The sequence below is a fragment of the Lottia gigantea genome, assembly GCF_000327385.1.
Source record: "Lottia gigantea unplaced genomic scaffold LOTGIsca_23, whole genome shotgun sequence".
Lineage (NCBI taxonomy): Eukaryota > Metazoa > Mollusca > Gastropoda > Lottiidae > Lottia > Lottia gigantea.
The window spans coordinates 2907219-2919464 of NW_008708645.1; the positions used below are offsets into that span (position 1 = coordinate 2907219).

The 12246-nt window shown below is 32.2% G+C and overlaps 1 protein-coding gene across 1 annotated transcript; it reads right to left on the minus strand.

The window, feature by feature from the left end:
- Positions 1–290: 290 nt before the first annotated feature.
- LOTGIDRAFT_160173 (hypothetical protein) lies at positions 291–7252 on the minus strand (the record flags this gene model as incomplete). Its single annotated transcript, XM_009055051.1, has 4 exons — positions 291–505; positions 2090–2314; positions 2501–2784; positions 7224–7252. 4 exons carry the CDS (start codon positions 7250–7252, stop codon positions 291–293), a joined length of 753 nt encoding a protein of 250 aa, XP_009053299.1.
- Positions 7253–12246: the final 4994 nt, after the last annotated feature.

A 12246-nucleotide genomic window follows, 5' to 3' on the forward strand; every position in this document is an offset into this window, starting at 1 on the left:
TTTTTGTAGCTTGGTTTTTTATATTATTATTATGACCGCCAATGAGGAACGAGGTCAGAATGTCGTAAAAATATGACTGGACTATTTTCACTTATTTGAGGTCCGATATTGTTGTTTTCTTGCAATTCCAATATCACTAAGCGTTTTATGATGTCACTTTCGTAAAGGCCTTTAGATATGATTGGCAGCTTTTGAGATAGTGATAAAACGCTTAGTTTTAGTGGAATTGTTAGACCCACAAACGTCTGACTGAAAATTTGAATGATGCATACGTACAAAGTTTAGGTCATTTATGTCGTAAAATCCTTACCTGGAAGAACACCTCTTGTACATCTTCGTAATGATGGATCGAAAATTTCTGACGCTTCTGTACATCTTCTGACAGCTATGAATTCCTCGCTGATACACTCAAAATATTCAGCAGTAAATGGAGCTTCTTCCAAGGGATAATAACCGTTCGGTAGTCCACGACAGCTAGGTAGTTTACATAGCTTCCTATAACCACCTGATAAAAAAACAACACCAGCATTATAACAAATACATAACAATAACAACATTTACTGCAACAACAGATTGAAGATAATGATAATATTTACTGCATTGAAAGAAGATAACAATAACAAATTTCACTGCAATAACAGAAGATCATGATGATATTCACTGCATTGAAAGAAGATAACAAGAACAAATTTCACTGCAATAACAGAAGATCATGATAATATTTACTGCATTGAAAGAAGATAACAATAACAAATTTCACTGCAATAACAGAAGATGATAATTATTACTGCATTGAAGGAAGGTAACAATAACAAATTTCACTGCAATAACAGAAGATGACAATAACAACAGTCACTGCAATAACAGATGGCAATAACAACAGTCACTGCAATAACAGAAGATGACAATAACAACATTCACTGCAATAACAGATGACAATAACAACAGTCACTGCAATAACAGATGACAATAACAACAGTCACTGCAATAACAGATGGCAATAACAACAGTCACTGCAATAACAGATGACAATAACAACAGTCACTGCAATGACAGAAGACTTGGTTGATTTCATAATGCCCATCAAAAGACAAGACAATTATTGTAAATTTTTGGTCGCAGTAAACATTAAGAAAAAAGTTTAAAAAGCGGCAATAATGCAAGGTAGATAAATCGTAACAGAACACTTCTATAACATTTTGTGAAAAACTACATTAGGTCGTGATCAATTTAATTAAAGCCAGTCTGCAATATATTTTTGATGTATTTTGTTGCAAGTTAATGTCCTTGGAATTCGAAATTTTCTCAATATTTCAGTCAACTATATGTCTTCAAAATCTGAATTTTAAGCAACGAATTGTAGAAATTCGAACTGCTCCGTTGCAATTTCATCGTTTATAAGGTAAATATTGACGAACGTTTTGTTCAATATAATTGTTTCATTTCAATTCAAATTGTTTCCTTTTTCTTTAGAATATATCGCAAAAAATGCAACATATTAAATGTGTTATATACGTTCAAGCACGTCATTTGTGAAAATACCTAAAAATGATATATTCATTATTATTGTTATAAAATAATGAATTGATAATTAAAATGAAAAATTATTATGAATATTATTATGTGTTGTGTTGACTAAACCACATGATTTATGTGATGGTCTGTTTTCGGCATTCATTACACAGTTAAAACCTAGGTGAAAACTGATTACGCCCAAAATTAGAAACATAGCATAGTTTTCTTCATATCAAGATATGCAACATCTCGGATTCAGTCAGTTCGCTCAGGCCTACAATGCTTATGTGTCGTAAGTTCAGATATACAAAATTATGTCGTCACTTCCGGTTTAGTGTTTATCCGTAGGATCACACGCCAGTTGCAATTTCAACAACGGTAGATGGGCCTGGCAAAATCATTTACTTTTGTTAAAATGGTGATCGTGGGTTTTAATCTTCATCGGCGTGTGAAACTTGGTGACCTGTATCGAAAATGGGTACGGATAATCCGGGAAAAGATCAATACCAAGAGTTTGTTGTTTCTGTTTCTTTCCTAGAAATATCTCAATGAAAAATTGATTTAAATGACTTACATGTTCCTTGAGGTAGAGGTCGATCACCACAATCTACTAAACGTTTATCTATACATTTCCCATCTTTTTCATCAAACAACATTCCTAGATCACACTCGTTTTCATATACACGTAGATTAGAATTGGGTTTAGTGGTGTTACATTGATAATACATGGCACAGCTGTCGGGATGTTTAAAGGCAAGGTTTGGTGTACTTCCACTCTGACAGAACGATACTGACGCCGCTGAAAAATTAAAGACAAGATTAACAATTGGTAACATTTACAATTTGTATTTAACAACTGGCATTAGTTAACAATTCATGAAAGTTAACAAGTGGTAAAGTTTGACAAGTCGTGTTTGTCTAATTCCATTGCAAGTAGTGCGTTTTACTCAATATCATTTGTAAGTAAGTTGTCAAATTATCTCACCTTTGCCATCTGGACAATAGGAAGACGTTACACAGTTTCTACCTCGGGAACTGAATACCAACTGAGGTGGACAATTCTCCCAGATAGCTTCATATCTCCCTAGTGGTGTTGGATCACAGTTAATAAATCCAGAACAATCCCAGAACACAGGCATAAATCTTTCTGGTGCAAATCCAATATTACAGAGTGGATCATAAGCCGGTACACGACCGTTAGGTAGAGTTACAGTTTGTGGTATTGAAAGGTATATGAATAACAGTACACATACTGTCCATTCTATCATTCTGAAATATAATAAAAAAAAATCATCAGTTAATTCCCACATTTGAAATGCTGCATGTCATATTTCTACTCGATCAATTTATATGATGCACGTCAGTTTTTCATGAAATATAAAACGATTCAATTTTTTGGCGAAAAAAATGAATTCTGAATTGAATTTAAAAAAAATATGTTAAATATAAAAGCAAAATGCATGACATTTTTTATGATGATTTGAGAATCAAATGAATTAAATATAAAATGATGCCTGTCGATATGCGAACTATATCCGCTATAACAGCATCAGAAAAATATTACAGTATAAAAAAAATATGCATTTTCATAAATTTGATTTGAAATTTATTACTAATTTTGTGAGCCTCAAATATAAACAGCAGTTAACGACATTAGTTTGATTGAGATGTCTTCTGCATTAAAAACAAATTAACTAGGTCAGATTTACATTGTCTTAATATATTTTTGACTCGATTTAAAGGGATTGTTGCGCCATTTGGGAAGGGGAGGAGGTGTCTGTCTTGAATATATGTAAATAGTCTTCAGAATTACTTGAAATGTATAAACATTGCACAAATCCTTCAAATATATCTCAGACTAGGAAAAAAAATGGCTAGGAGGTTTGAACCTTGGACCAGCTTAGTCTACTTAGATCTAAGTGGTTGGAGCTTTCTGGGCTATTTTTTATCGATGGCCATTTTTATTCATCATTATTCGACATATTGACATTTTGACGTCATGTGATATTTAAATGAGTTTATTTATAGAATTAAAGAAGGACTGTCTTCAACCATGTCGCCAAAGTTAGTACAGCTAGTCAATCAAACTTTTTCTGTTGATCTGGAATATTAAGAAGCTCCCTAGTTTGAACTAGTTTGGCTTTATTTTCATCGTAATTGAAAAGTAAATCGACAGGGTTTACAAATTTAGTCATAATATGCATCACGAAGACATGTTGGTTTTACAATTTCCTGGGCTAGAAAAAGTAATGTGGTTCCTTTTGTTGAAATATACCAATTTAATCACATATTTTTCTCCCTTAGAATTTCCAAACTTTTTTTGTTCATTGATAATGTTTTTTACATTTTTTTAATTTTATTGAAATTTCTAGATTATTTTCCTTTAAAATTGAGAAAATCGTGTTCAACTTTCTGTGTGTTTATTGCTTCTATTTAAACCTCGAGCCCATTTATCATTTTTCTTGTCACCTTTGTACAATTTGTCTATTAGCCGTCACGGGCTGAAGTGATAAATGTCACTTATGGCAGGTTAAAAAAAGGTTTTCGGTTTTCTTGATGTAATTCTGCTATATATACATCATACAAATATTTACAGCGCTCTGTAATGAATGCATTAAGCACAATTGAAAAACGAAGCATCGCCCTTGAAATATTTTTAAAATCTAAAGCAACTTCCTCATCGTTTGAGAAATCCATTACTGTACTAAATTATTGCTACCGTTTTAGCCATGCTTTGGATAAGATATTTACTTTGGTTACTAGAATTGTTTTGCTGGTACGGACTTAATCCTCGGCTATGTGGAAGTGGCGTTTCTAGAAAATATCAGGTGAGGGGGCCGTGCAGGGGCCACAAAATTTTCTAGGGGGGCACAGGTCATTGTTTCACTATGTAAGATGATAAAAAAAAATTGTAGAAGGGGTAAGAGGCCAAACCCGGGACAGTCTCTTTTCTGGGGGTGGGGGAGAGTGGGGATGGGGGTAGAAACACCACTGCCATGTGGCCCGTCAAAGATTCTCATGCTGAAGAGCTGAAGTTTAATTGTAATATATAAATAGTCTTCAGAAGTACTAGAAATGTATAAAAATCACACAATTCCTTTAAAAATATCTCAAGCTAGAAATTTCACTTCCTATTTCTAAAGATGTCTTATTTATATATATTGCAGTGTTTCAAAAAAAAAGATGACTCGTCTATTTAACTTTCAAACGTGGATACTGGATACACGTGGTTTTGAAAGCTCAAATTTCGTCAGTGAGCTATGAACACTATTACTGATTAGCTTAGCTAAAAAAAATCGTGTTTTTGAGACATGAGGTATGATTGAACAAAAACATGTGGCATCTGCCCCTTTAATGTTACCAATGTGATCATGTTATGATATTTTCAACAGTAATACATAAGCTCAGAATTTGTGATTCTGTCATTAAAGTATTATGTCGACGTTGCGTTACGTGAATAACGGCCATTACGCCGTCTAGACATTTAGGGGTCAACTCAAACTAACAAGAATAGCCGGAAGGGGTACACTAGTGACACTGTCTCCTCCGCGGTTAAAGCAATAATAGACTGATTTATATACATCAAATCAAATACAATAAATCAATATACAAAACACTAAAGCCTTTGTATTGTCTGACCGTAAATCAATCAACACTGATTTGCTTGTCTTGATTTCTTTTTTCTTCATTCATTGCCTGACGTAAGTGTTTTAGCTTTGATTATGCATCGATGTCGGATTAAAAATATATGATACATAATGCATATCCACCTAATACATTATTGTAACACCTAATACATCATTGTAAAACAACAATCTTGCAATCTTTTTGCTTGATATTCAATTAGCTTTGGACACTCGGTTGTGCACCCAGATCTGGAACACCTACGATTGGTATAAACCATTATAATCTGAATATCTAGATCATCACGTAAAATAATGATCTGAATATCTAGATCATGATCTATGATTATAATCTGAATATCTAGATCATCATGTGAGATAATGATCTGAATATCTAGTTCATGATCTAACATAATGATTTGAATATCTAGAATATAGATCATCGTCAAAAATTATAATCTGAGGATCTAGGTCAAAATGTAAGGTTAAAAACCTGAATATGATCTTAGAATATATAATCTGAAGGCTTAGATCATGGTCTTTAAGATCATGATACAAGATTAAAACCTAGACCATGATTTAAAATTGAAAACCTAGATCATGATCTTATATTATAATCTGAACAACTAGACCATAATCTTATACTATAATCTGAACAACTAGACCATGATCTTATATTATAATCCGAACAACTAGACCATGATCTTATATTATAATCCGAACAACTAGACCATGATCTTATATTATAATCTGAACAACTAGACCATGATCTTATATTATAATCTGAACAACTAAATCATGATCTTATATTATAATCTGAACAACTAAATCATGATCTTATATTATAATCTGAACAACTAGACCATGATCTTATATTATAATCTGAACAACTAAATCATGATCTTATATTATAATCTGAACAACTAGACCATGATCCTATATTATAATCTGAACAACTAGACCATGATCTTAGATTATAATCTGAACAACTAGACCATGATCCTATATTATAATCTGAACAACTAGACCATGATCTTATATTATAATCTGAACAACTAGACCATGATCTTATATTATAATCTGAACAACCAAATCATGATCTTATATTATAATCTGAACAACTAGACCATGATCTTATATTATAATCTGAACAACTAGACCATGATCTTATATTATAATCTGAACAACTAAATCATGATCTTAGATTATAATCTGAACAACTAGACCATGATCCTATATTATAATCTGAACAACTAAATCATGATCTTATATTATAATCTGAACAACTAAATCATGATCTTATATTATAATCTGAACAACTAGACCATGATCTTATATTATAATCTGAACAACTAGACCATGATCTTTTATTATAATCTGAACATCGTGATCATGCCTACTATTTCTGGAATATAAACATAGTAGCAGAAATTAGCAGAAAGTCAAGAGGCTCTTCCACATAGAATAAATATATTGAAACATGTCTTACCTGTTAACCAGCATTAATGTTGGCAGAAAATTACCAAAATTAACGTCGGCAGAGATTAACACTGCCCAAAACGTTTCGAAAATACTCCGTTTCAACAGTAGCTATTGTATAGTGATAATCCAAGAGGCGAGTTGGAGAGGATGTATTCAGGTTGATGGTCTGTCAGTAATATGTCAACGTGTATAAAAGATGAAGCAAAAGACACGACTGTCATGTCAAAACCTTCATGACGTATTGCGTTCTATTTAAATATGTGTGCGCAAATAGCCTAAAACAAAACTAGACCATTTTTCATATCAGTTGTTCTCGGTTTAAGTGGATTTGGCCGAATCTTTTGTTAATATGCCAGAGAAGACCTTTCGCCTTTAGGTCAAATCGTAAGGTTACAAATTTGGAATATTTTTAGTCTTACGGAGATCAATTTGTTTTGCTTACTGGTTCATCCTTAATATCACTAACATCTTTTGAAAATGAAAATCCGACGACAAGTGTGTGTACAATTGAAAAAGAGATTGATTACTATTGCATGTTTTTAATTTGAAATTTAGTAAGTTGATGTTTTATACAATATATGTTTCCAGACAATGAGACTTTACCGGTAACGATCTGACCTCAGTATAGCCATGTTAAACATATGCCCTCAGGGGCATAATAGTGTACTGTTTCCTTGCGTTCAAGACAAACAACATGTGTATTGTACACATATTGTCTTTAGGGGTAAAGTTGCTAAGGGTAATAGTCTGGAAGGGGGAGATGAACGGATGTGGGGGGAGGGGAGGGGGGGGGCCCCACAGAACCAACTTTTTCATTTTTGGCATTTACAATATTTGTAACGTGGACTGTACATTTTGGGAGACTTCAACCTTAACTTTGAATATAGACTGTACAATTGTACATTTTGGAAGACTGGGGAGAATGAGATAGTAGTAATCACTGAAAAAAGACGTAATCATAAAAAATATATATTTATTTCTTTAAAACAAGAAGGTATAAAAATATAGATTACATGAACAATTGGCTTTATAAGCACTAACGATTATAATCATCAGAGAACTTAAACCAGAAATATCTTAGAGACAGGTTTGTCATTCGTTTTGACCAATCATACCTTAGTCTCAGAAATGGAAATTTTTTAGCTAAGCTATTCACTAATAGTGTTAATGGTTCACCATTGAAATTTGAGCCTTTAAATCAATGTGTGTCCAGGATAATCAACCTTTGAAATTTAAAAAGGCGTCTCGTCTTTTCTTGAGACACTGCCATATATAGAAAAGTCATATATAGAAATAGATAATGAAATTTCTAGTTATTTTAAAGGGATTATGTGATTTTCGTACATTTCTAGTATTCTGAAGACTATCTACATATATTCAAGACTTAAATCAACTATCAAAATGGCGCACCTGTCCCTTCAACTCAAGAATTTTGAAGAATTGGTCTGTAAAGTTGGATGTACTAAATACCTATCAGATATGAATAGGAGTTTTACATCCTACTTTTCAGTATCACCATGCAGTGTGTAATGAGGAAAAATTTTCAAATTTCACTTTATTGAAATTGTCAACAGGAACACAATTATATGGATAACATTTACTTTAATAAATAACTTGCGACGTTTCAACGATGATTCTTTCCTCTTTATCAAGCAAGTTATTTATTAAAGTAATTGTTATCCATATAATTGTGTTCGTGTTAATATCATCAATTACTAAATGCCACTCAAGGAAGCTATTGAAATTGTCATAAATCTCTGCACACTTTTCCTCCAACCTGCATTAGAATTATTCAAGGTTTTAAAATAATATGGAAAATAAGCAAAGAAAAAAGTTTTTTTAATTTTTCTATTATTTTTATGAGAAGAAAGGCAGCCTTAAAATAGTACTGTTAATCTTAGAATGTCTCAGCATTGATAAAAATATAAAAATAATCACACATAATGTTTCAAAATTTGTTTTTACAGAGGAGAATTTTCAGTCAAAATTTGTGACTTTTTGGAGTATGAAGTGTGTTTCTTTTCACAGTTTCTAGGAGAAAAGTGTGTTTCTTTTCAATGTAAGTGTACAAAAAAATTATTTTAACTAGTATTTTGAGGCTTATATTCCAAATATTCTAAGAATAATGGAAAAAGTTAAAAAAAAACTTTTGACTTTGCTCAGATAATAGTAAAGTTATGATATTTCTAGAAACAGTTCTCTGAATTCTAAGAGATATAATAACATAGGCCTTATAGTAGTTAAATAATATTTTCTGTCAATAACTATGATAAAATAGAGATAACAAAAGCATTCAACTGCTTTACCTATTTGTCAAATACCAAACAATATTTAAGTGAACTATCTGAATGAGGTGCCACATTGACAAACCAGTTGCATAGACAATTTAGCAAATATACTCAAAACTTCCTGGGTAAAGAAACCAATATTTTTTTCTGTATATTATATGATAATTTTAGTCGAGAATACATGATAAATGCAAAAAATCACTTTTGCATAAAAAATTTCAAATTGGGTCAGCCATTTTGGAGCTCCAATCAGACAGGGCTGGCAAATTAAAAAAATCAACAGCACTGATGTGATGCAGATCTGAAACCCCCTGTAACATAATGGCATGGAACATTTGGCAGACATATTTATTAAAAAAGTTTTCCAAACTAATTTTTCAATTTTTAATGAAAATTTCTTGAACCTGCAAGAAGGTCTTATGATGTACAATATTTAGCTTATTCTGCTTGTAAACCCTTAAAGTGGCTGTGTGCCTCAATTGTGTCCTTAAAATAATAACCTAACTTAAGGTAACTAAAAACTGAAATTAATTCATACTTGAATAAGTTTTAAATAATATGAATATTGTAAGCTTCATAATTAGTTAGTAATGAAATTGCTACAGATATGAAAATATTTTACATTTAGTTGGATGCTGAAATTGTTTAGTTTTCTTATGGTGTGGGTACACAAACAGTCTTGCTTGCTGATTTTTGTCGCTGACTCAAATCTTGATCCACATGTGATTAACGACATAGTGGAAAACAACCGACTGGAGATTTTTTGTCTCCTCATGTTTCCACAGCCAGTCGGTGAAACTCTTGACAAGACTCTTATTGGAGACAAAAATCGCCAACCAAGATCATTCTTGTGCCCACACCGAAAGAACTCAACATATACATTTGTAACAGTCCAATATTTCATATTCAAAAACAGGACAATCTTATGAATTTCTGACAGAAATTACAGTCGGAAAGAAAACAATAAATAATATACATTTGTCTAATGGTGCAAGATGAAAAGCAAGCTAGTTTGTCCTTGAATTACAGGGATTGTAAAGAGGTTTTCTAAAGTTTCTAAATTACACACAAAACCACCTTACAATCCCTTTATGTCATTTTTGTAAACTATCGATGAAACTTAAAAGTGGTGCAAAGCTTTATGTGAGTAGTATATTTAGAATACTATATGTGTTTAAAGGGACAGATGCACCATCTATTTGACCAATCCTACCCTAGTTCCAAACAAGGAATATTTCTAGCTAAGTCAATCAGTGATAGTGCTCACATTTCACCCTTCAAATCCATGCATGTCCAAAATTAGAAAGTTGATGACTCATCTTTTCTTGAGACATTGCCCAATATAGAAAAGACACATACAGAATTAGAAAGAGAAATTCCTAGGTTGAGGTATTTTTTGAAGGAATTATGCGATTTTTTGCACATTTCTAGTACTTCTGAAGACTATGTACATATATTCAAGATCCAAATCAATCTTCAAAATGTAGAACCTGTCCCTTTAAGCTAATTAATAATACTAAATAATATGTAATGTAATATGTCATTATAATATAATATTACATTAAACAAAAGGGTTACTAGGTAACTTCAAGAAAAAGGCTTGACATATATTAGTACTGTACTCATTTCATTAATGATGTTAATCCTCAACATCTTCTGTTTTAGACTAAAAATTTCTAATTTTCCTAGAGATTTTTGACAATAACTTAAAAATAAATAATTTTGTTAAATGATTTTTCACTTTAAAACAAATCCCTTGTTGAGCAGCTATGACAGGCCAGGCAGGGTATGCTTACTCTTCTGGACACCTGATACTACTTTTCATTAGAAAATACTTACTCACTTAAGATTGATATACTTCTTCATGTACAAAGTTCATTAGCTGCTTCCAATGTTTAGCCAAAATGTTGTTTTGGATTTCCGGTTTCGTTTTGCAGTTCGGATAGTTAGTACTTGGTTTATTTATTGATCCTAGACCTCTCATAACTGGGTCTCTTATAACAAACAAACAAAAATGGTGGCCTTAAGCAGTGGATTGGTTTTGGTTTAATTCATGAATAGAGGCGTATTCTGGATCATATATAAAATGAGTGACAATGTCGTGAAATTTTGGTCGTTCCTCAGGAACTTTTTCCCAACATTTTTTCATTTGCTCGTATATAGAATCGGTACAATGTTCTGGTTTGGGCAATCTGTGACCAGCTTCAATAAATTCAAGTACCTGCAAGAAACAAAGTAATTTCATTCATTTTAGTTGAAAATAAACTAAGAGTCTTTAATAAGGGTGATAACTCTATTTGTAATCATTGAAAAGTTCTCAAATTCGACCATCACCTTCCTTTATGATATACTATGTATAATGTTCACCCGTTCTGCATGGAACCTTGGGACTTTTGATCCCCTCAAAAAAGGGTTTGTACCCTCACACCTTTTTCTAACAAATTAATTTATAAATATGATTTTTATACGTTTTTGACACAAAATATGTGTCAGAATGCATCAGATCAATTTTATTTTTCAAAAGATTCTTGTTGAGTTCTTTTAGATGCTTCATGCTAAGTTTGTTGCACCCATGGGGTATCTAAAATCTCATCTCAAGGCCGAGGCCCTCGCTTTGCTCTTTCAAGGGAAATAATTTGAAATATGTGGACAAAATGTACAATCTTCTACTGAAGAAGAAAATGGAAAGAGGAAGAGTTTGTGTAAAAACATATATATTATTTCAATCTACTGAGAACTCAAAGCCAAGTAAAGCATTATAATACTTTTAAATGGAAAGATTCACCATTTAGGAGAGAGGGGGGGGGGGTATTTGGGTTGTTAGTCTAGAAAACTATGAAAATCACATAATTCCTTCAAAAATACCTCAAACTAGCAATTTCACTCACTATTTCTATAGATGTCTTTTCTAGTTTTATGAAAATATGAGTTTTGTTAACTTTCATGCTTTAATGCGGATAATTTTGAATACATATGGATTTGTAGGCTCAAATTTCGATGGTGAGCTGGGTACACTATTTTTGTTAATCTTTGCTATAAAATTTCTGTTTCTGACATGGAAAAGAAAACGGATAACAAACCTGTCCCTTTAACAGTGAGAATGTTTGTGCATGATGGGAATTAACACAACATCAGATTTTATTTGTGAGACGTGACACTGATAGCTCAGGGGTTTTCAACCTGGGGCTAATTAAGTTTCTTTGACATTTTTGGGGAGTAAATGAGGTGCTGTGTAGTCTAACAATAGTTTCATGAAATAGTAAGATGTGCCATTTTAGGGGGTTGGTTTCAGTCTTGAATATATGTAAATGGTTTTCAGAAATGTATGGAAATTGCAA